The 23,917-nt window shown below is 39.0% G+C and overlaps 3 protein-coding genes across 4 annotated transcripts in view; 2 read left to right on the top strand and 1 right to left on the bottom strand.

Annotated features, from left to right (window-relative positions):
• POGLUT2 (protein O-glucosyltransferase 2) overlaps positions 1–4,158 on the top strand; it is a 13,552-nt gene extending 9,394 nt beyond the window's left edge. The window contains exons 8-10 of the mRNA XM_008533903.2: positions 826–915; positions 2,114–2,221; positions 3,925–4,158. Coding sequence (XP_008532125.1) covers positions 826–915; positions 2,114–2,221; positions 3,925–3,942 — 216 coding nt within the window. The 3' untranslated portion in view covers positions 3,943–4,158. The remainder of the gene's footprint in view (positions 1–825; positions 916–2,113; positions 2,222–3,924) is intronic.
• LOC103560017 (collagen alpha-1(I) chain-like) overlaps positions 1–18,714 on the bottom strand; it is a 23,341-nt gene extending 4,627 nt beyond the window's left edge. Inside the window, exons 1-7 of the mRNA XM_070578540.1 lie at positions 18,695–18,714; positions 16,761–16,857; positions 15,654–16,704; positions 14,279–14,363; positions 8,688–8,756; positions 6,768–6,986; positions 4,503–4,726 (exon numbers count right to left, since the gene is read on the bottom strand). Coding sequence (XP_070434641.1) covers positions 15,742–16,704; positions 16,761–16,857; positions 18,695–18,714 — 1,080 coding nt within the window. The 3' untranslated portion in view covers positions 4,503–4,726; positions 6,768–6,986; positions 8,688–8,756; positions 14,279–14,363; positions 15,654–15,741. The remainder of the gene's footprint in view (positions 1–4,502; positions 4,727–6,767; positions 6,987–8,687; positions 8,757–14,278; positions 14,364–15,653; positions 16,705–16,760; positions 16,858–18,694) is intronic.
• Positions 15,805–23,917, top strand: TEX30 (testis expressed 30). 2 transcript variants are annotated; one of them, XM_070579259.1, is made up of 6 exons: positions 15,805–15,980; positions 19,322–19,395; positions 19,891–20,121; positions 20,883–20,934; positions 21,467–21,672; positions 22,355–23,917. In XM_070579259.1, the coding sequence occupies exons 2-6, from the start codon at positions 19,381–19,383 to the stop codon at positions 22,526–22,528; spliced, it is 678 nt and encodes a 225-aa protein (XP_070435360.1). In that variant the 5' UTR covers positions 15,805–15,980; positions 19,322–19,380; the 3' UTR covers positions 22,529–23,917. The 2 variants fall into 2 exon arrangements, with proteins under 2 accessions (XP_070435360.1, XP_070435361.1); XM_070579260.1 differs by lacking the exon at positions 15,805–15,980 and adding an exon at positions 16,132–17,214 and having other exon boundaries at positions 22,355–22,548.

The following is a 23,917-nucleotide window of genomic DNA, read 5'->3' as shown; positions in this document are numbered from 1 at the left end:
ATCCAAAAATGGAATTGCTGGATCATATGGTAGTAAAGAACTCTCATAACTCATTATCAAAAAAGGAACAATTTGAGGCCAGCCCAGTGGCATAGTGGTTGGTTTCTCATGCTTCTCTTTGGCAGCCCAGGGTTCACCGGTTTGGATCCCGGGTGTTGACTACACACCACTTACCAAGCCATGCTGTGGCAGACATCCCACATATAAAACAAAGGAACATGGCCACAGATGTTAGCTCAGGGCCAAGCTTCCTCAGCAAAAAGAGGAGGATTGGTGGCGGATGTTAGCTCAGGGCTAATCTTCCTCAAAAAATAAATTAAAAAAAGTTTAAAAACAAACAATTTGATTAAAAACTGGTCAAAAGACCTGAATAGAAATTTTTATGAAGAAGACATACAGATGGCCTATATACACATGAAAAGATGCTCAGCGTCACTAATTATCAGGGAAATGCAAATCCAAACCACAATGAAATATCACCTCACACCTGTCAGAATGGCTATCATCAAAATAACAACAAATAACAAGTGTTGGCAAGGATGTGGAGAAAAGAGAACCCCTGTGCACTGTTGGTGGGAGTGTAAATTGCTCCAGCCACTATGGAAAACAGTATGGAGGGTCCTCAAAAAATCAAACTTTCAAGTCTTAGAAACCTACCTTTAGTTTGAACAAACATACTCTGATATTAAATGTTCCCTTTACCACATAAGACTGCCTCCAAAGATATTTTTCCCTTTATTATCCCACTATACGTGTACTCTGAAGATTGATTTGCGTATGTCTGCATAGGACAAAACATTTAATTAAAGGATTTTTCCCCCCTAGGCCAAGAAGATAGCAAAAGCAGGACAAGAATTTGCAAGAAATAATCTCATGGGTGATGACATATTCTGTTATTATTTTAAACTTTTCCAGGTCAGTATTTTCTAAGAAAATAGACATGCAACTTGTAATTAGACATGTTAAGAGCTGTGGCATGTTAATATTTCACTTAATTTCTAAAAGTATATTAATATAAGGAGATATATGTACACCTCTTTGGGAAAAAACCATGGACCAATATTAAATAATATTGAAAATAGTACGAAACCAAGATTCGCTAATGGAGAATGCTGCAACATTGAGGGGAAAGTGTTAATGGCAGAACTGTGTGCTGTATGGTTGGGAAATTGGCGTCATCTGATCCTGTAAAGTTACTGTGTACACATTCTTATTTTCTCTTTGTACAATCTTGCTTGCTGCCTTACCGTTTCTTTGTCTAAACAGTGCAAGGTATGTTTCGACCCGTTGTGCTGACCTCCTATGAGCCATGACTTCTCTTGGAAACTGTTTTCGGGACCTAAGCATTTAGAGATTGTAATCAAAGCATATCTGACAATTTGAAAGTTTCCTTTAAAAAAAATACAGTGGTAAACAAGTAATTTGCTAATAATAGTACTAAATCTAAGTTAAAATTTTTTTATCTGAGAATTGCAGATATTGAGCCCCATATCTTAGGCTCTGCTACAGAACACAGTTGGTCTATTTCTGGTCTGCACTGGTTTTAACTTTCCCCGGGGATGGTGAAGAGATAGCAGGGTGAAATGTGTCAACTGAAGGAGCAGGGCCCTGGGGGCAGAAGGGGGGATTTACTATCTGAATTCCTAAAGATCCACAGGGTAGTGTTCATTCATTCAACTCACAGACACTAGAGCATGAACACCTAGCCCACAGCGGAACCCAGAGAGAGCGCATAATCACTGAAGATGGTGACTGATGCTGTGCAAACCGTGGTGGGTAAGGCAGAAATAGTCTCTGTCCTCAAATTCCCAGAATAGGGAAGATCACGTGCACAATTATTTTCACTACAAGGCAGCAGGTGGTAATAAGCAAGTTGTACAAATGAAGGATAGAATAGAGATCGCTTAGCAATAGGCAGTCAATGTCCAAAGGACAGCCACCTCTCAGAAGCTCTGCTGTTGGGTGTTTAAGTGGGGTATGGAGGACTTTGTATATCACCTGTTGACACATGTGAGTTAAATGGACCATATTCTGGCAAATTCCAGTGTATCTGATTTGGTAAAAGTGCTTTGAGTGTTATATAAGGAATGCTTTTGTATTGTTGCCTATACAGGAATATGCCAGTTTACAAGTGAGTGAGCCCCAAATCCGAGAGGGCATGAAGAGGGTAGAACCACAGACCGAGGATGACCTCTTTCCTTGCACGTGCCATAGGAAACAGGTAACCGGAACTGACCTTCTGGCCAATGTCAGAGTAAGGACTAGCGCTGACCCAAGTCCTCATTTATCCCTTTAGTCTTTCAGTCAGGCAACAGCTATTTGAGCTCCTCCTAGGGCCTCTAAGCAATTCAGTCTACCTGAGAGGCAGATACAATAGATAACAACAAGGTGAAAGAAAGATAAGTGAGAAGACACAGGAGCTCCTGGCAAGTGAGAAAGGCCTTTTAATGTGAGAATTCAGATCATGTGGCATTTAAATACGGATTTCCAGTTTGAAAAGTATTTTCCCACGCATCATCTAGTAGCCTCATCTCCTTGTGAGATAAGTGTGGCAAAGTTCATCATCCCAAATTTAGAGATGAAGAAATATATGGCCATGATTATTCATGTTAACAGATTATTCATTTAAAAGCAGTCTGTTGATAACTACTATGTACTGTTTCATTTATAAAAGGCAGATTCACATATGGACTTGTCAGGCTAAAAAGACCTTAGAACTCATCCAGTAAACGCTTTCATTTTATGGTTAACAAAACTAAATCCAAAGAAGAATTTAGCTCAGAATCATCTAACTGGATTATAGCAAAGCAAGAACCAAAAACCAGTCTCTTATCTTCAAGTGTGTGCATGGTTGTGTATGAAGACATCATGTGGCAGGGAAGGGTTATTTTGATTATAGTTCTTTTTTGTTTGAAGGAATATATATTGTATAAACTGTGATTATATTATTTATTTATAATATAAATAATATATAACATATATTATTTATATATATATAATATGCTAGCTCGACATTATTTTAAGCAACATCACCATGTCTCTGAATGCACAAACTCAAAATTGTGGTATTGTAACCAAAGTTGAGAAGGCAGATTTGGCAATTATTATGTCTGCCTCTCAAGGGGGTTTAAAAGGAATAAGAGGACCACTAGCCACAGTGGTGTGATGGAACCAGGTCATACAAGCTCACTGATTGTTGAGATTTAGGAATTTTGCACAGTGGTGAAATTTTAGTAGTTTGGAATCTGGTGAGAGTAGTTACACCATGACAACAGTACATGCTATAAATCAGAGTTTTGGTTGTTTTGTTTTTTTGGAGAACTGATCTGCCACTAACTAACTAGACCTCAGAAGTGATATTTCATCAGCATTAACCCTTCTCAGTGCTGGGAAGCCATAAAATCAGTTAAAGCCAAAAGAGAAATTGCCAGAATTGAAGCATACCCCCTCAAGAATTTTGTGATTTGGTATCAGAACGCTTCTGTGGGCTCCAAATGAAACTGGGCAGCTTCCTTCCTCCACTCCTCTTTTTTATTTTTTATCTTTGTCTAAGTGATTTTAATGGATGCCAAATCATATCTTCCACTGATTTGTGGAAGTTAGGGACCAGAATGAAAGCTTTGTTTATTTCTTCCTTATTGTCTGCTCGAGCCGTTCACTGATAGCATCCCTAACACAAGGCCCTTTACAGTAATACATACCCTTAGAAGTTTGAGTTTCCCATCAATAGCTCTGTAAAACACAATGTGACTTGACTCATGGGTGATTCCAACAATACTCCTAGGCCCTACAAGCCTCTAGCAGTAACTTGGCCTTTTTTCCTTCTTTCATCTTCAAGGGAAAATAATTAATAGACCAGCGTAAGCCTCCTTGACTCATGTAAGACTTCTTTCTGGCTCTAAATATTTTGCTTCTTAATTGCAGACCAAAGATGAACTCTGATACGCAAAATACCTTCCCTTCAAATAATGGTGCTCCGAAGACTCTTGTTAACTGAAAAGAAGACTGTTTTTTAAATATTAATTCCATGGACAATATAAAATCTGCTCTGTAATTGTCTGGATTGTGAAGATATGTTTCTTCTTATTATGCAGTATTCCCATGACTGTCCTTTACAGCACATTTTTAGAATTTTATAATAAAACCACTTATTTTAAAGCCCTGTGTTATGCTAATTATTAGCTGTTTTTGGACCATGGAGCAGTAAAAAGAAATGGAGTCTGGGTCCTGGACTCAGTGTGGAGCATCACAGTAGCCACCACCTACTCAGACATGTGGTCTACATGACAAAGCAATAAACCTCTGTCTTTAGGCCATTATTATTTGGATATTAATTTGGATACTCACAGCCAAACCCAATGCTAACTAAGATGTTTTACTCGGCCTTTCATAATCTGGCCTCTGCCTGCATCTTTAATCCAGTCTCTCACCCCTTCCTCATATGTACCCTGTAGTCCAGCAAAACCACTCCTTTCCTGTTCTCTCAATGCCTTGTTTCTTACCTTGGCCTGGAATGCCATGACCCTCTCTTCTTCAGGCTTAGATATCCTTCAGTGCTCGTTCCAGGAATCTCCTCTGAATGTCTCCATCTGCAAACTTCTATCACTGTATTTTCCGTGCTATGTGGTATCTTCTAGGCAGGTGTCTCTCTCCCGTACCAGATTTTAAGCAATTTGACTAGAGAGACCATGCTCCTCTTCTGTGTAATCTAACAGAGTACCTGCAACTAGAAAGGCTCGATAAATATGGAATGGATGAATGAATGACTAAATGAATGAAAATCACCTTGAAATGTGATTAAGAGAATTATAAAGGAACTACAAATCCCAACACTGAACCAGTAATATAATGTCCTACAAATCTCTTTACCTAATAGTTGCCTTTCCATCCATCTTCCAGTTAAATAATCTGTTATACATTTTTTTAAATTATGGAATATATCATATACCCAGAAGAATATAAAACATACATCTGCAGCTTGAAAATAACTATAAGAAAACACCCATGTAAGTACTGACAGATTCTTTGCTTGATCAGATGTTAGTCAAGCTCCTGAACCTTCTAGGCCCATCTTTGTACTTCCCTGTAAAATCCAGTTTTAGCAAGAACCCTGATAAGTCAGTTTAGTAAGAGTCACCATCCTCCATATCTGATCACTCTCCTTATCTAATCAGGTTCCTGGTCCACTATCCCCCAGGTGACTTCTGATCACTCTGGCTTGTTTTCAGCAAGAATCCTGTTGGGTCAGATTAGCCAAGATCCCCACTCACCCTTGATGTTTCCTCTTAGTTATTTTCCATCCACTGAGCCCCACCCTGCACCTTGGCTATAAATTCCCATTTGCCCCTGCTGCATTCAGAATTGAGCCAGTTCTATACTGAGATTTCTTTTCCCCTATTGCAATAGCCGTGAATAACATCTGTTTTTACACTTTAACTACTGTCCAGTCTGGTTTTGCTTTGACACTAACACATGGTTTCAAAAGTGGAATGCTGCTGGTTCCTTAGAAGTGCCCTCTGTGCCTCACCCTATAACCCTATTACCTGCTCCCAGGTAACCACCATCATGATGGTTGTGATAATCGTTTCCTTGCACTTACTTATAATTTTACTACCTACAAGTACTTCCCTAAGCAGTATCAATTTTTAAATTAATATATGAAATCATACCGAAAATATTGTTGTGACTTGCCCAGTGGTGCATACGGTGGCAGTACATTCATTTGTATATGTAGACAGTATTTCACCATATGAATAGGATTGGGTTTTTTTACCCTTCTACTGTAGATGGACATTTGGGTTGTTCCCAATTTTTTTGCAATTCCAGTCAAAGCTACTGTGAATGTTCTTATTCATGTTTCTTGACCACATTTGCTTAGGACTGGAATTACTGGCTTTTATAGTATGTACATCTGCAATTTTACTCAAGTTAAACAGCTTTCCAACTTGATTGTCCCAATTTAGACTACAGCGGTGTAAAGGATCTCTGATTGCTTTTGTTCCTTGCTAATACTTGATATTATCAGCCTTTTAAATTTTTTGCTAATCTGATTGGTATGAATGGTAACTCATGTTTTAATTTTCATTTCTGTGATTACTAATGAGGCTGACCCTCTTCTCATACGGTCATGAGCCATTGGTGTGGCTTTTCCTGTAAATTTTCTATTTATTTATTTTGGCTCATTTTCCTATTAAGTTGTTTGACTTCGTGGTAGATTCATAGAAATAACATTTTGGAGCTAGTACTTTGTTGATTGTGTCTGCTGCATACCTCCTAATTTATGACATGTCTTAAATTGTACTGCAGCATCTTTTAACATTCAAAAGATTGTGATTTTAACATAGAGGGATATATCAATCTTTTCTTTTGTGGCTAGTGGTTTTTGTATCTTGTTTAAGAAATCCTTCCTGGGTCTGGCCCTGTGACTGAGTGGTTAAGCTCGCTCACTCCGCTGCAGGTGGCCCAGTGTTTCGTTGGTTCGAATCCTGGGCACAGACATGGCACTGCTCATCAAACCACGCTGAGGCAGCGTCCCACATGCCACAACTAGAAGGACCCACAATGAAGAATATACAACTATGTGCCAGAGGCTTTGGAGAGAAAAAGGAAAAAAATAAAATCTTTAAAAAAAAAAAAAGAAATCCTTCCTTATCACCAGGTCACTAAGCCAGTTTCTTACGTTATCTTCTGTATGAGTTTTCTAGGGCTGACTCAGCAAATTACCACAAACTTGGTGACTAAAAACAACAAGAAATTTATTCTCTCACAGTTCTGTAGGCCAGAAGTTGGAATCAAGGTATTGGCAGGGTTGCTTCCTTCTGGAGGCTCTCTCCCTCCATGCCTCTCCTCCAGGCCTCTCTTCCAGCTTTTAGTGGCTGCTGGCAATTCTTGGCATTCCTTGACTTGTAGACACATCACTCCAAGCTCTGCCTCTGTCTTCACATGGTCCTCCCCTCTGTGTGTCTCTGTATCTTCTTTTCTGACTCCTATAAAGACAATGGTTATTGGATTTAGGGCCCACCCTAAGTCCAGGATGATCTCATCTTGAGAGTTTTAATTAGATGTGCAAAGACCCTATTTCTAAGTAGGGTCACATTTCACAGGTAAGCAAATTAGGACTTGGACATAATCTTTTTGGGGCCACTATTGAACCCACTACATCCTCTAAAAAGATTCCTCTTGAACTTGAGACCTTCACATACTACTATTTGACATAACGCTGGAGGTCTGAGCTAGCACAATAAATCTAGAAAAGAAGTAGAACATAGAAGCATTGAAAAATAAATAAAATCGTCATTAAAAGCAGATTATAGGTTTCAGTACACAAAAATCCAAACGAATCTACAAATAAATTGTTGGAATTAACAAGAAAATTTGGCATTTGCTAAATACAAAACCAGCATATAAAATTCACTTGCATTTCAATATACTAGTTAGTAACAGAAAATTAAATTTAAATGTTTAAGATAGTACTTATAATAGCTTTGAAAACGGTCAAGTGCCTACTTGAGGAATTAATCTAACAAAAATGGACAAGACCTTTACAGAGAAAATTATGAAAACTTTAAAAAGTAATTAAATTGAAAGATAGTACGTGTTCACAGATTGGCAAAATCAGTATTAATGATGTCTGTTCTCCCCGACAAGGTATACAGATTCAATGTAAATCCCAACCAAAACATACCCTGCCCCTTTTTTTGTGGAATTTTACAAGCTTTTCCTTAAGAAAAGTACCTACGATGTCCAAGAAAAATTAAACACTCTTGAGGAAGGATGAATTGTGAGAACTTTCCCCACGATATAGCAAGACTTTTAATAATGCTGAGGTATTTAAGGCCATGTGATTGGTGCAGGGATAGAAAATATAGAACCATAACAGAATATTGAGGCATAAACAGACCCATGTAAATGTGGAAGCTCAGTCTGCCATCAAGAACTGCAGACAGTTGGAGAAAGGTTGCACATTTCAGTGAATGTAGCTGGTTCAATTGGCATTAATGATTCTGATTCCAGTTCCAATGTGTGGGTCTTTTCCCCACACCATCAAGCAATTTTCAGACACCAGCTGGGTGTCATACAATTCAGCTCACTGACACTCTCTACCCAGAGATAGCATCAGATTCCTCAGGTTAGGGGCTCAGTCTCGCAAGATTGCCCTCCACTTCAGACACCAATCCCAAGTCCAGGTTGTTACCTGTGCTTCTGACCAACTGGCTATTAATCAGCGCTTCCCACAACCCCCTCCTTGGGTTCGATTAATTTGCTAGTTTGGCTCACAGAGATCAGGAAAACAGTTTACTCACTAGATTACCAGTTTGCTGCAAAGGATATTAAAGAATACAAATCAACAGCCAGATGAAAAGATACATAGGGCAAGGTCCTGAAAAAAGGGGTTTCTGTCATTGTAGACTTTGAGGTCTGCTCCGTGACCCAAGGAATCATAAGATTCACACATCTGAAAGCTCTCCAAACTGTGTCCTTTTGGGTTTTTATGAAGACTTTATTACATAGGCATGATGGATTAAATCATTGGCCACTGGCGGTTGTCTCAACCTCCAGCCCCTCTCTCCTCCCTGGAAGGGGTGGGGTAGCGGGGAGGTGTTAGGACTAAAAATTCCAACCCTCTAATCAGATGGTGGGTTCTCCTGGCAACCAGCCCCAATTCTTAGGTACTTCTCAAAACTCACCTCATTAACATAACAAAATACACCTTTATCACTCTCATCAACTAGGAAATTCCAAGGATTTTAGGAGCTCTGCCAAAAACAGGATGAAGACAAAATATATATTATTATAAATCACAATATCACAGGTATTCATATATGGAAGAAAAACAATTGTATCCCCAGCACACACTATATCCAAAGATCAGTTCCAAGAGGATTAGTGACAACAGGCAAAAACTATTTTTAATCAGCAAAGATGCTGTCTCTGCTTTATACCAGCAGTATAATAGTATACTACAGCTGTAATGGCTGAAGAATTATTATTTCCTTCACTTTGAGGCTCTAATAAATTAAGCCTTATGACTTATTACCAAAAAATACCAACTCTAGAAGTTTCTGGAACATGTGTTTCTCATTATACAAATCTTTTCTTCTTTACCCCGACAGTGTTGCCATTTCAATCCATCACAGTGGCACTGCCACAAATGGCCCGTGTGTTCCCTGGACTTTAAATGACACATTAGCCATAGAAGGAATTCCTCTAATGAACACCACCTCTGGTTGTAAAAACAAGTGAATAGTAGGTGTTGACAGGATGACATTCATACTACATCCCTGCTTGTCTTATAAATCTTTTGTCTAAGTTCAAATGATGAGAGTTGGGCTTCCAATAAAGAATACAGGAGGACTGACTTTGGTTGTTGAACTTGGAATATGTGACCTGTTGATAGACGATAAACTTGGCAAGTCTCCACTGTCAGCATCTTTCAAAGTCTGGTTTAGAGAACCAGACTTTCAGCTTGAATAGTTGAATTAGGGTATAAGAAATTAAATTGAAAGCTATGCGTGCTCATATAAATGTATATAAACTTTTCCCTTTCCAAAAAATTTTCCTGCAACTTAATTTTCCACTCAATGGTACATCACAGATCCCTTTCATTACATCTTTCTTAAGAAGGATATTTTGCATGTGGAGAGAGGCTGTGGCTATAACTGTGCGGTGTGAGGGGTACTTGTGATGGATCAGTCCTATATCTTCATTACAGAGCTGGTTACATGAATATACACATGTGATAAAGCTACGTAGAACTACACACACACACATACACAAACACACAAATGAGTGCATATATAATTGATGAAATCTGAATAAGCCCTACGAATTGTATAACGTCAAGCTCCTGGTTTTGATACTATAGGTAAGCAAGATGTTACCACTGGGGGAAACCAAATGCAAGGTATAAAGGACCTCCCTGTGCATACTTCTGTAACTTCCCGCGAATATATAATTATTTCCAAAAAAAATTTTTAAAGTAGTGCTTTATTTTTAATAAGATTATAAAAGTTACATATGCTCATAATAACAAGAAAATCAACTCCTTCCAATCCCTATCTTCTTCTCAGGAGAACCACTGTTAAAAAGTAGACTTCCTATCCATTTTCTTGGATCCATAAACTTGGAGGATAGATCCATCAGGGACTCAGATGGTAATAGTTCATCTTCTCCATTCTTTCTACTATGTAGGAAGGATTGTTTCTAGTTTTCAGCTCTCCCAGAAAGAAGGCTGCAAGCTGGTAATACTATGGGGTAGATTTCTCAAAGCGAAATTACTGATGCAAAGGCTATGGGTAACTTAAATTTTTATAGATAAAGCAAAACAGGAAGCGACTATACAAACTATGATCCCATTACTAGGGTGTTAAATCCCATTTGCCCATGTACTCAGCAAGACTGGATATTAGTTGATGTGGGCTGGACAAGCCAAAGAGTCGAAAGAAAGGTTTCTTGGACTCTCAAGCTCTGGTAGTAGTGCTCCTTTATTCAGAGAATAGCATGTGGACAGGACCCCTGGGCAGTAAGAGCTGCAGGCATGGGGACAGGACCCACGGGCAGTGAGGGGCTGCAATGTGTTGAGGGTTAGGGCTAAATTTATAAGGCATGGGCACATGACTTATTTTTACTAGACAAAGGAGAGATGATGCAAAAAGTCATTAAAATGGTATCAGTGCAGGTGGGGTCTGGTTATTGTGTGGTCATATAACTTGAGATATGAATCGGGTCATATAGATTGGTATGTAGGCCAGGACAACTTGGGCTTCCCTCCCTGGCGCAGCCTTGATCCACATCATTAGTCATCTTTTTCATTTTTGTCAATTTGAGTAGAAAACTTATTTTTTTAATTTCCCTGATCATGAAACTGAATTTCTTTTTTTTTAAGATTGGCACCTGAGCTAACAACTGTGGCTAATCTATTTTTTTTTTTTTTTCCCTCTTCTGCTTTATCTCCCCAAATCCCCCCTGGTACATAGTTGTATATCTTAGTTGCAGGTACTTCTAATTGTGGCATGTGGGATGCCGCCTCAACGTGGTCTGATGAGCAGTGCCATGTCCACACCCAGGATCCAAACCAGCGAAACCCTGGGCCCCCAAAGCGGAGCGCACGAACTTAACCACTCGGTCATGGGGCTGGCCCCTGAATATCTTTTTTTATTTATTATCTTTGACTTTTCAGGGATTTTATCAACTTTTCAATTTAAAAAATTTTTTCTTACTGATTTGTGTTAACTCTATGTATTATGGACATCAACCCCATTAAGTTTGTTGGAAATGTTGTCTCCCAGTCTTTTTGGTCCCTTGTCTTTGTTCACAGTGCCTATCTTAGTATAGAAGTTCTTAATTTTTATGAGATCAGATGTTTCAACTGTTATTTTATGATTTCTTGGTTTTGCACCTTGCATAGAAAGATTTTCCCACTTTGAGATATAAAAAACATTTCCCAGATTATCCTTTTTTTTTTTGAGGACGATTAGTCCTGAGCTAACATCTGCTGCCAATCCTCCTCTTTTTTGCTGAGGAAGACTGGCCCTAAGCTAACATCCGTGCCATCTTCCTCTACTTTATATGTGAGACATCTACCACAACATGGCTTGCCAAGCAGTGCCATGTCCACACCTGAGATCCGAACTGGTGAACCCTGGGCCACTGAAGTGGAACGTGTACACTCAACCACGGTGCCACCGGGCTGGCTCCCCAAATTATCTTAAAGTAAGATTCTGTAAATTTTTAGTATCTTTTGATACCTTAGTATAGATCCCTCCTTACTATTCTTTTTTTAATTATTCTTTTAATTTTTTGTCATCTATTCTTCAATTTGAACTTTAAAATCAAGGACTATAAAAATTCCAAGTGAGAAGCAGCCCTGATGGCCTAGTGGTTAAAGTTCGGTGCACTCTGCTTCAGCGGGCTGGGTTCAGTTCTTGGACACAGAACCACACCACTCATCTGTCAGTAGCCATGCTGTGGCAGCAGCTCACATAGAAGAACAGAAGGCCTTACAATTAGAATATACAACTATGTACTGGGGCTTTGGGGAGGAAAAGAGAAAAAAAAGAGGAGGAAGATTGGCAACAGATGTTAGCTCAGGACAAATCTTTCCCAGGAAAAAACCCAAAATAGATAGGCTATGTGCAAGTAAAACAAAAAATTCCAAGTGAAATTTCATTAATTTGAACAGTTGATGAAACTAAAAAGTTTATAATTTTGTGTTTTCCCAGGAAAGTGGTGCATATCTCCATTTATTCAGGTCTTCTTTTGGGTTCTTAAGTAAAATTTTATGTTTTTTCATACAAGATCTTGAATGTTTTACAGTTTGTTTATTCTTAGGTATTTTCCACATTTGTTCCTATTTTGTTTAGGCTACTTTTTAAAATAGTATTTTTTTCTAGCTGGTTATTTAATGAGTTTAAGAAAACTATAATTTTTTCTATGTTCTGTACCCAACTACTTATTGTACTGTTTTATCAGATTTGATAAACCTCACTTGATTTTCTCAAATCTAATCATCTTTGAAAATGACAGTGTATCTTCTTACTATATTTATAATCTTATTTCTTTTCTATCCTTATTGCATTGACTGGGACTTCTACCACAATGTTGAATAATTGTGATAACAAGCATTTTTGTTTCAGACTTCAATGGTGTATTAGTCAGGGTTCTCCAGAAAAACAGAACCAATATGTGTGTGCATATAGAGAGAGAGATTTATTTTAAGGGTTGCTCACACTATTAAGGAGGCTGGCAAGTCCAAAATCTGTGGTTCAAGTCTGAAGGCCATCACGCTGGAAACCCAGGAAAAACCTGTTACAGTTCAAGTGTGAAGGCTGTCTGCTGGCAGAATTCCCTCTTGCACAGAGGAGGTCAGTCTTTTGTTCTATTCAGGCCTTCAATTGATTAAATGAGTCCCACCCACATTATGGAGGGCAATCTGCTTTACTCAAAGTCCACTGATTTAAATGTCAATCTCATCCAACAATACCCTTACAGAAACATCCAGAGTAATGTGTGACCACATATCTGGGCACCCTGGCCCAACCAAGTTGACGCATAAAATAAACCATCATGAATGGGAATTTGTTCAACAAGTATTTATTGAGTACCCAATATGTGCCAGACATTGTACTAGGCTCTGGGAATATAGCAGTGAATAGTCACTGTCTCTTCTGGAAGAAGAATAAAAATAAAAAAGTAAAAAAATAAGATAATTATGGATTTGATCATTAAAAACAGTATTACATAGAGAAAGAGGGGTGGATGGTGGTGGCTACCTTAGATTGGGTGATCAAAGATGTTATTGATTTTTCACTATTAAGCAAAATGTTTGCTATAGTTTATGATAAACAACCACTATCAAAATATTAAATTTTCTAAAAAAAATAATTTAAAAAATTAAATTTTCAAATACTAACTTATTAAGAAGAAAGGGCATTAAATTTTATTAAATGCTTTTTAGACATCTATGTAAATATTCATGTTTTATTTTGCTTTGTTTTAGTTGCATTAATCCACAATGAATTACAGTAATAGTATTCCAACTCTGAAACATTATAAAAACTCTATGGTCACTATATATTATTACTTTAATCCATGGATGGATTAATTGTACTAATAGTTAATTTAGGATACATGAAACTATAGCCCACAGGCCAAACATGACCTACCACCTTTTTTTGTACAGCCTGCAAGCTAGGAGTGATTTTAACATTTTTTAAATGGTTGAAAAGACCAAAAGAATAATAATATTTCAAGATATAGGAAACTTACGTAAAATTCAAGTTTTGGTTTCCACAAAGTTTTGTACTGGTTTCCTACTGCTGAGGTGACAAGCTACCACAAATTTAGTAGTTTAAACCAACCCAAGAGCCAGCCCTCATAGCCTAGTGGTTAAAGTTTGGTGCCTTCACCACTTCAGCAGCCAGGGTTCATATCCTGGTCTCAGAACCACCACCACCCATCTGTCAGTAGCCATGCTGTGGTGGTGGCTCATGTAGAACTAGAAGGACGTACAACTAGAATAGACAACCATGCACTGGGGCTTTGGAGAGGGGGGGAAAAAAAAGGAAGATGAGCAACAGATGTTAGCTCAGGGTGAATCCTTCCCTGAAAAAAAAATTATCAAATGCATTTAAAAAAACAAAAATAAAAATAAAACACCACGAATTTATGCTCTTATGGTTCTCAAAGTTAGAGTCTGAAATCAGTGCTACTGGGATAATAAGATATTGATAGGGCTGGTTTCTTCTGGAGGCCCTAAGGGGAGAATGCATTTACTTACCTTTTCTGGCTTCTGGAGGTACATTTCTCAATGTGGTTTATCCATAAATGGAGGTACATTTCTCAATGTGGTTTATCCATAAAATCTAATATTATTCAGCAATAAAAAAAATGAGTTACAACAAGGAACAAAGTAGTATCACATGCTTCAACATGGATGAATCTTGAAAACTATTCTAAGTGAAAGAAACTAGACAGAAAAGACAGCATATTGCATGACTTCATTTCTATGAAATGCCCAGAAAAGGCAAATCTATAGAGATAGAAAGTAGGTTAGTGGTTTCCTGAGGTTAAGGGTAAGAACAGGGAGTAACTGCAAATGGGCACAGGTTTCTTTTTGGGGTGATGCAAATGTTCTTAAATTAGATGATGGTGATGGTTGCAAACGGTGGTAAATTTACTGAAAATCATTGAATTGTGCTCTTAAAGTGAGTGGATTTTATGGCATGTAAATAAAGCTGTTCTAAAAAGCATAGCTAGAAAATTAGGAGACAAGAAATGTTAATTAGCACTTTGTAATTCAGGAAAAAGCTTGAGATAAATAACACTGGTTTTCTGGATTTTACTTCCTTAAATGCGCTATGACAGAAAAGATGGCAGTTACCAACTGCACTGGGCTTAGGGAAGATTGATTTATTCAAAAAATATTGATTTGCAGGCATTATTCTATACACAGGAGATTCAGGGAAAAGAACAATAATAAAAACCCCTGCCTTCGTGGGGAGTTTACAGTCCAGGGAGCAGACACGTTCATAGTACCTTAGCGTCCAGAGTAGAAGGATAGGAAGTGTGGGTGAGGTGATTAGGGAAGACCTTGCTGAGAAAATGACATGTGAGTGAAGATTCCAGGAGATGCAGGGCTAGCCACTGGGATCTCTCCAAGAGGAGGCAACTGCCAGGACAAAAGCCTGGTAGTGGGGGCATGTCTGGTGGGTTTGGGTGTGAGGATAGCAAAGAGGCCCAGGTGCCTAGAGCTGAAGGAGCCAGGGGAAGGAGAATAGTAGGAAATAGAGAGGTAAGAGGTGACGGACCACTCATATAAAACCTTGGCAGACACTGTACGGCCTTTGGCTTTGATTATGAGGAGATAGGAAGCCTTTGGAAGGTTTTGAGTGGCTGTACGTTTCAACAGGGTCCAAGTGGCCCATGTGTTGATAACGTGGTGAAGAGGTGGGAGCAAGCGTGGGAACATAGACCATTTAGCCCACGACTTCAATAACGCAGGCCAGGATAATAGCGGGGCTTGGACCCGTCTGGCAGAAGTATGAGAAGTGGTTGGATTGGGCATATATTACAAGTAGAGCCAAGAGGATCGACGCATTGATTGCCGGTTGTGAGATAAAGAGAACAATCAGAGTGGACCCCAGGTTTTTCACCTGCGCACTATTGCAGTGGAGCGGCTGGGATGGGAAAGCGTCCAGAGCCGAGTGGATCGGGGAGGAAACAGCAACTGGCGCCAGCTCCTCAGCCCCCCGCGCGTTGGGGAGCAGAAGCGGCCGGGTCGCCGCGGGCAGCGGCGGGAAAACTCCCGCGCCCAGCGGACCCCGCGCGCCGGCCGGTGCGCCCGGGGGCGGGGCTAGCGCGCGCGTGCGCAGTAGCGGAGCGCGCTGGCGGCTGGGTCGAGGCGGTCGCTTCGAGTGTGGTAGTTTGCTCCCTGAAGGGAGTGAGGGCGGTTAGGTGCTCCTGGCCGCTTTCCTTTCCCGGTAAGTGTGGTGGCGGTGGTGGTTGGCGCCGCCACACGGAGGACGGCTTCCCGAGGGACTGCCGGCGCGCCTGGCGGCCCCGCCTGAGGTGCTTCGGGCTCGCGGCCGTGGCCCTCGGGGCTGTTGATCGGCTCGGTGAGGCGTTCGCCGTAGGTTCGGTGCCCGCGGGCACCGGCCGCTGGGGACTCAGAGGCCGGAGTGAGGGGGCGGGCGGGCAGGGAGAGCCGGACGGGTGCCGCCGGGTGACGCGAGCCGGCTTCGGCGGCGGGCCCTCGGGACGCCCCCGGCCAGCCGCGGCGCCCGAGCGCGGGTTGAACGCTCCTCGGGTGCCTTCGAGTCCCAGACCCCCGGGAGGCCCGCTCCGGGTTCCTCCTCTGAGCGCCGGGTGCTCGTCGCTGCCCTGGCCGATCATCGCCCCCCTGAAGGCGTGAACGCCTAGCGTTTGGGGTGCCCCGCGACCTCCAGCGGCCTGCTGGGGATGCAACGGGTCAGCCCGCGCGCTGCTCCCACCGAGAGTGACTGCGGGCGTGGCATTTTGACCCCTCAGAGTAAATGTGACCGCTGACTGCCTTCTGAGCGTAGTCCTAAAAGTCACTCGAGTGCCCACGACGGGGACGCTGCCGAGTGCACTGAGACGCTCGATGCACCATCGCAGCGGCGGCTCCGTCAGGTTGCTGGTGGGGTCTCCGTCTGCGGTCGAAGACGTTGGGGCTGAGCCAGGCTTCTACCCCTTCCCGGTCTGAATCTGGAGCCCGAGATGATAACGTCGGTCGTCCAGACCAGGCGCGGTGGGGTTCCATCCTGGAACAGTTTCTTGTTCCCGAAGTAGGCCAGGTGTGCAGCAGCTGTGAAGAACAGACACTGTTCATCGTGAAATCTGGAAGGGAGGAGAGTTTTCCTGAGAAAACACCAAAAAACCAGTTGTTGAGGAATAGTGGAGCATTCTAGATTAAGACAGTGGGTTGAATACATGTATCTAATTTTACTTCTGACATCTCACTGAAATTACAGGAAATGCATTTTTTTAAGACAGCAGCCCACAAGGATGGAGAGAATGGGAAGGGAAAGGATAGCAATAAAATATTAGGCTCTAGAAAGCAAATGTCTTAGCACACCTTAGCGTAATTGTAAACTAGCAGCAGGGAATACTGTGGAATGATTCTCTATAAACCAAAGAATCTTCAAAATGCATAGAAACTGGCAGCCCCGGACACCTAGGGAACTAGCAATGAAGGTAAGGGTGCTGGGGGTGGATGTGGAGGGCTTAAATAGAGATGCCTTAGGTGAAATCTGTTTGAGAAGTCATTATGTATCTAGCTCTCCTTCCCCAGTGCACACTGGCGGGTGACTGCCTTTCTCCGGTCAGAGGAGTGGAGGCTATTCTCTTGAGAAGATAAAACAGGATCTTTGAACCGGGGGACCCCAGGCACAGTTAATTATGGGGGAGTGTTTATGAAAACACGGACACTGAAGGCTGAAGTCCTTCATCCTCCTTCTCCCACTGAAATCCCAGAATTTTTACAGCCAGACTAATACCCTTCAGGCTCAAATAAGAGAATTCTTGTACACACTTGCACCCATGTATGGAAAGATACGCAATCAGTTGATCACAGTGATTGCATCTGGGAAGGGAAAGGAACTCAGTGGCTGGGGGAAAAGAATGTGAGGAGGCTTAACTATTTTCGTTTTTGTTCTTTTGAAATTTTTACCATGTACATATATTACCTATTCAAAAATGAAATGTATCCCTTAAAAAATTAATTGCAAATCAATATACTCTTTGACAGAGTAATTCCTCTTCCAGGAATTTACCTTAGAGAGATAGCTACACATATGTGAAAATAATGTAAGTACAGTGCCACTCATTGCAATATTGTTTTAGCAAATTGGAATCAGTGTTCATTAATAGATGGTTGATGAAATAAATTATGTGCCACCCTCATTGGAATACTCTGCAGCCATAAAAAACAATGAAAGAAGTCCATTGTTTGAAGAAAAGAGTAATCAAGATATATGTTAAGGGCCCTGGCCCCATGGTTTAGTGGTTAAAGTTCTACCCGTGGCCCGGGTTCATGGGTTCGGATCCCTGGCACTGACATGCTCCACTCACCTGCCACGCTGTGGAGGTGTCCCACATACAAAAAAATAGAGGAGGATGGCACAGATGTTAGCTCAGGGCGTATCTTCCTCAGGAAAAAAAAGATATATAAGTCGGGAGAGAAGTTTCAGAAAAATGTATCACCAGTTTCACCAGTTTATAAAAAGAAAAAGGATGTGTGTGTGTATATATATATGTAAATAAAATATCGGAAAGATGTGCAAGAAGCAGGTAATATTGGTTGCCTTTGGAGGGGGATCTGGGTGGCAAGGCAAAAGTGGAATGAGGGACTTTTCACTGTATATTTTGATACCTTTTGAATTTTGAATATTGTTATCCAGTGAATGAATGAATAAATGTTAATGGGGAAAAACTAGATGAATAATGGAGATCCTGATGTTGGTAATATCCTGAACAATAAAAGGTCTCTTAGAGTAGGAAAGAATGCTTACGAGCTTACAACATTTCATGCTCTTGGTTCTTCAGGTCAACATTTCATGGTTCTTCAGTGGTTTAAATCTTGGCTGGACTAGGCTTGACTCCAGAGTTTAGTTTTGAGTTCAGATCTGCTCCATGTGTCTTCATTCTGGGATCTAGGCTGAAAAAACAAAAATACCTGGAGCATACTTTTCTCATGGCTTGAGAGTGAGAGTTCACCAGGGCTTCTGGTAATTTGCCAAGCCTCAGCTGAGAAGTGGCACATTGAAACTTCTATGTATATTTCAGTAATTAAAGCAAGTCACATAGCCAAGCCCAAAGCCAGTCAGGCGCAGATGGGAGGCTCTGCAAAGTTGCATGACAAAGGGTGTGGGTGTATACTTCTGTTACAGGGTGGGAGGAAGACTTGGGAACAAAAGTCATGAAGGAAAGGGGTTAATAGAAAGATGCTGTGAAATTAAGTTGAAGATAGTTTGTTAAGAATAAAGATACTTAGGGGAAAAAATATTATATATGCGCCAAGATACAGCATCCTACTTTGATAGGAATTTTCTTAAACCTTCCATGTCAAGGTCTCACATTGGCTTTATTTTATGTAACATCGGCCAGCTCCCCACCTGGCCCTATAACCAATTCTGAGTGCCTGTAGGAACCTTGAAAATAATTAATTAAATAAAGCACATGTAAAGACACCAGTTAGAGAAGTCATTCTAAATGTGTTCAGCTACTGAATGTGTTCCTTCATAGTTCTTGTGTCATATCCATGTCTGCCAACCCACCTTTCACAACAGAATCTTCTTTTCAGGGAGATGTCCTTTGCTTCTCAGATGTAATGCACTTTAAGTTTGTTATTCAGCAGTGAAAATGAGTCATACAGAGGTAATACATATTTTCATATGTTTTGCATCTTCAGGGTTCCTTTTTTTTTGGGTGGGGGGGGGGTAGTTCTGTGGCTCCAGAGTAATTTTCTTATTTTCAGTGTGTAGTGTGAAAGACAGTATGGTATTAGTGGTTAAGAGTAAAGACTTTGGAGCAGACTGCCTGAGTGTGAATCCTAACTAGTGTGTGTGTAACCTTGGGCGTATTACTTAACCTACTATGCCTCAGTTTTCTCTTCTATAAAATGGAGATGATAATAGTACTTGCCTCATAGAATTATTAGGAAGGTTAAATGAGTTAATACATATAAAGGACCTATAAGAGTACCTGACACAATAAGAACTTCTTAAATATTACCTTATTATTAATATCACTGCTTTTTATTGGAGACCATGACTTGAATCATGGGTCTCGCAGAACAAACCTGTATAGTTACTCAGTTGTCTGAATAGGCAAGGAAGTAATTTTTGATCCATTTATTCTCTTGAATTCCAGGTTAAATTAAAAATACCTTTTGGAAATAAATTACTAGATGCTGTTTGTTTGGTACCTAACAAGAGCTTAACATATGGAATAATTCTTACACATGGAGCGTCAGGAGATATGAATCTTCCTCATTTGATGTCACTGGCATCCCATCTTGCATCTCATGGGTTTTTTTGCCTGAGATTTACCTGTAAAGGCCTTAATATTGTACATAGAATTAAGGCATATAAATCAGTTTTGGTAAGAAAATTTCTTTATATTTACTTACAACAGGAGTCTTTTAAAATTCTTAAGAAATTTTATTAGCAGTCACTTGGTTTAATTTAAAAATCTTTTTAATGGGTATTCTAGAGACCCAACAGTACATGAAAGTGGTCAGATTTCTGCATCAGTTAGTTTCCATGGAGATGAATGCTCACATCATAAATGTTCCTCCACAATACTGCCAAGGAAGCTACTTATGATGTAATTTTTTTAATGGAATTATATAACTTTAGAATATAGTTCTGGATATTTTGCCCACTGTACTATGAGTGTACAAATACAGCATGATTTTCTGTGTATATTATTTAGAAACTAAAATCCCTGGATAAAAAATCTGAAATTTCTTTTAATCCAAATTATTTCAAGTTTAAGTTTTTCAGAGCTTTAAATTAGATCTTAGTATTATTATTACCAAATTTTATATTAGTTGGAAGCTTTTACTGGCTTTTTTAAAAATAATTTTTTCTTTAAAAATATTTTAGTACTTGAATTTTTTTAGAGAGGTAAAGTGATTTTTTGCTCACATATTTGCCTATACTACCCAACATATGATTTGATAGTGAAGGCATGACCAGAAGAGCAAATAACTGGTTATCTCATTCAAGAAGAATCCTTAAGATTTTCTGGTTGTCTTTGCAAAGATTTTCATACATTTCAGTAATGATGGGAAATAAATGTTGGTTTTCCAGTGGAATATTTTATGGAAGAATTGATAATTTTTTGGTGGATTTTTCTAGAATTACCTAAGGACCTCAGGGGAATACCAACTTGCAGGTGTTTTCCTTGGAGGTAAGTTGCAATATTTGTGAATACTTGTTTTTAAATATACTCATATTAATATAGGAATAGGTAATGGAGAATTAAAATTAATTGATGACAGGAAGCTAATTTAGGATTTTTTTGTTTTGGTAAGTCACTTCCTTAGATAACATCAATGTACTTTATATATTTAAAGCATATTTTAAATGTCATATATATGTATTGTAATTTAAAGTTCTCTCCTTTTATTTATATCCCTGAATCACTCTCTCTCAAATGATTCCTTCACAAGGATTGTCCTCACCTCTTTTAAGTATTCTTTAGAAAAATAAGTCCTTTTTTGTAAAGTTTGATTTAGGATTAGTTTTTAGCTCTTCCTAAAGCTATAGATGTGCATTATGTGTATTGCAGCTTGTTAATTGCCATGTTTTGGAGTTAAGTAATTTGTTGATATACAAATATGATGAATGAACAGTAAATGAAATCTAATTTGCCACATTATCACCACTACTTTATGTGAATGTTTACATTTTAAACTTAACTTAATTTTAATTGGTTTTAGGTCGTTCAATGGGCTCAAGAGCAGCTGCTTCTGTAATGTGTCATATTGAGCCAGATGATGCTGATGATTTTGTTCGAGGTCTCATTTGTATTTCTTATCCACTGCACCATCCAAAGCAGCAGCATAAACTTAGAGATGAAGATCTCTTTCGTATAAAAGAACCTGTCCTGTTTGTGTCAGGCTCAGCAGATGAAATGTGTGAAAAGGTGAATTAGAACTTCATGTTTGTGGGACTGAGAGAGAAAGAGTGAAAGACAGAAATGTCTTGGGAACAAGATAATTACCTGCAACAAGTCAGTCTCTTTAAAAGGATGCTAATTTTGTGCCTTAGTTACCCTGTTGCTTTGGAGAACCTAAAAATATAAACATACTAACAAAATTCATCTCCCTGGAAAGAGAGTTGGTAAATGGATTAACTCTTATTTGGGAAATGAAGGATTAACGTCTGAATCTTGTGATTTTGGGATTACTAGACTATGTTTGGTTTATCATTTCAGCATTCAAGCAGGTTCTTCAATTTGTTATAAAATTCACTCTTAAGAAAAAGTTAGTAACTTGTACATATTATTAAATATTAATGTATTTCCCAGAGCGTATAATTTCCTTGGGGAAAAATTTTTAGAAGGATTTTTTTGCTCCAATTTACTTAACTTTTTATCGTCAGTAGTGAATACTTGATCTGTTCTGTGGTAGTACTGTATCTGAGAGACGTGGACTGCCACTTCTGTGGGCATTTCCTTGCACATTCCCTTGCCTCAAAAGTTGTCTGTAGAGTAGGTATTTAATGAATATTTGGTGAATGGATACCAGTATTGGTGGGGCGGGAGAGAATCTTTATTAAACATCAATACAGCATTAGTCTAGTATCCTCTTCTTTTTTCCCTTTAGAACTTGTTGGAAAAAGTGGCACAGAAAATGCAAGCTCCTAATAAAATCCACTGGATTGAGAAGGCAAATCATTCCATGGCAGTAAAAGGACGGTCAACAAATGATGTTTTCAAAGAAATAAATACACAGATTTTGTTTTGGATCCAGGAAATCACTGAAATGGACAAGAAATAATCGTCTTTAGTTAAAAGCCATGTTATTTTGAATACAAATACAGTTAATTTGACAAGAGCATACCTCTCAGCATTATGAGATATATTTCAGAGTAATTTAATGTTCTTTAATGTTCCGCCATTTTTAAAACGTTTTAATTGTGAAGTTAATGTCTTTTGAAAGCACTGTTAGATTTGTATAAAGATGATATACAAATATTGAAGATGGTCTAAATATAATTTATTTTCATTAATATAGTTTTGAAAAAATTAAACATTTGAATTTTACAAAGAAAATTTTGTCTCATTGCTGTGCAACTGAGAGTACTCTAATTTTTCAGAGCAGTGTCATCTTTAAAAAAGGAAAAGAACACTTGCTTTACTGTAGTAAATTTAGTCAGTTTTATAGAATGTATACATCTGTTCACCTAATCTTTTAATAAATCTCAAGGGATAGGAATGAGGATACATTTTCAAATATGGGGACCCTGAACGTTGTTTTTAGAATGAAATAACGTTCCTTCAAGAAATGTTTACTCAAGGCCTGTTAGAGGCAAAGCCTCATTAGCTTTGCAAAGATGAGTAAACATTTGGAGCTTAAATATGGTGGGACAACTTGATGTCCAGACCTCTCTCATTAAGGGGAGAATGAAATAAGGACTAAATAGTGGGACTAGCATCTGTGCTGTATCTAAGCAGAGTTAGAGCACTTAATTTTGTCTTAGGAAGTTTAAGTATTACCTGGACTGGACTTGAATGGTATTGAGTTATATATTAGAAACATAGTTTATTTCCCATAAAGGCCACAAAATGTGATGAGGCTGATGATATTTAGATGTAGATATAGATAAATTTGTTGTGAGGAGTGATTTTCTATAGTAAATTAATTCCTGTCCCTGGCTTCCCTACTGCTCTAATGTTAGGGCTTTCAGATGGCCCCAGGGTAACCTAGGCAGCTTGCAGATTTTTGAGGTCCATCGTTCCTGCAGCTCTGTTGGAGTCAATGGATTTTAATTATTTGTTGATTTTTCCACATAGTGCATAAAGAATGAAAATCTAGATAACAATGTCCAAATTGTTTATATTATAGGATGAAATCATGTACAACTACAAAATCAAAATTCCTGTGTCATTCAGGGTATAATAGTTACTTTTGGATTAAATAATATCTTGAACAAGGCCTAAATTTTTAAAAATAACATAATTAAAATAAGACTGATATCAAAATACTATACACAGATAAAAAATATCCAGAGCTGACAAATAAAATCATGGTCTATTAACAAGTAAAAATGAATTGGGAAATACTGTAAACCAGAAGCAAAACTAATGAGAAAAAGGAAAATACAAAGGAAAACTTATAAAGCAGACCATAATATGAAAGTACAATGAATGAAAGATTTAAAAATTT

The sequence above is a fragment of the Equus przewalskii genome, chromosome 16 (genome assembly GCF_037783145.1).
Source record: "Equus przewalskii isolate Varuska chromosome 16, EquPr2, whole genome shotgun sequence".
NCBI lineage: Eukaryota > Metazoa > Chordata > Mammalia > Perissodactyla > Equidae > Equus > Equus przewalskii.
The sequence above is the reverse complement of the archived record's forward strand: the minus strand, read 5'-3'. Positions and strand labels throughout refer to the sequence as shown.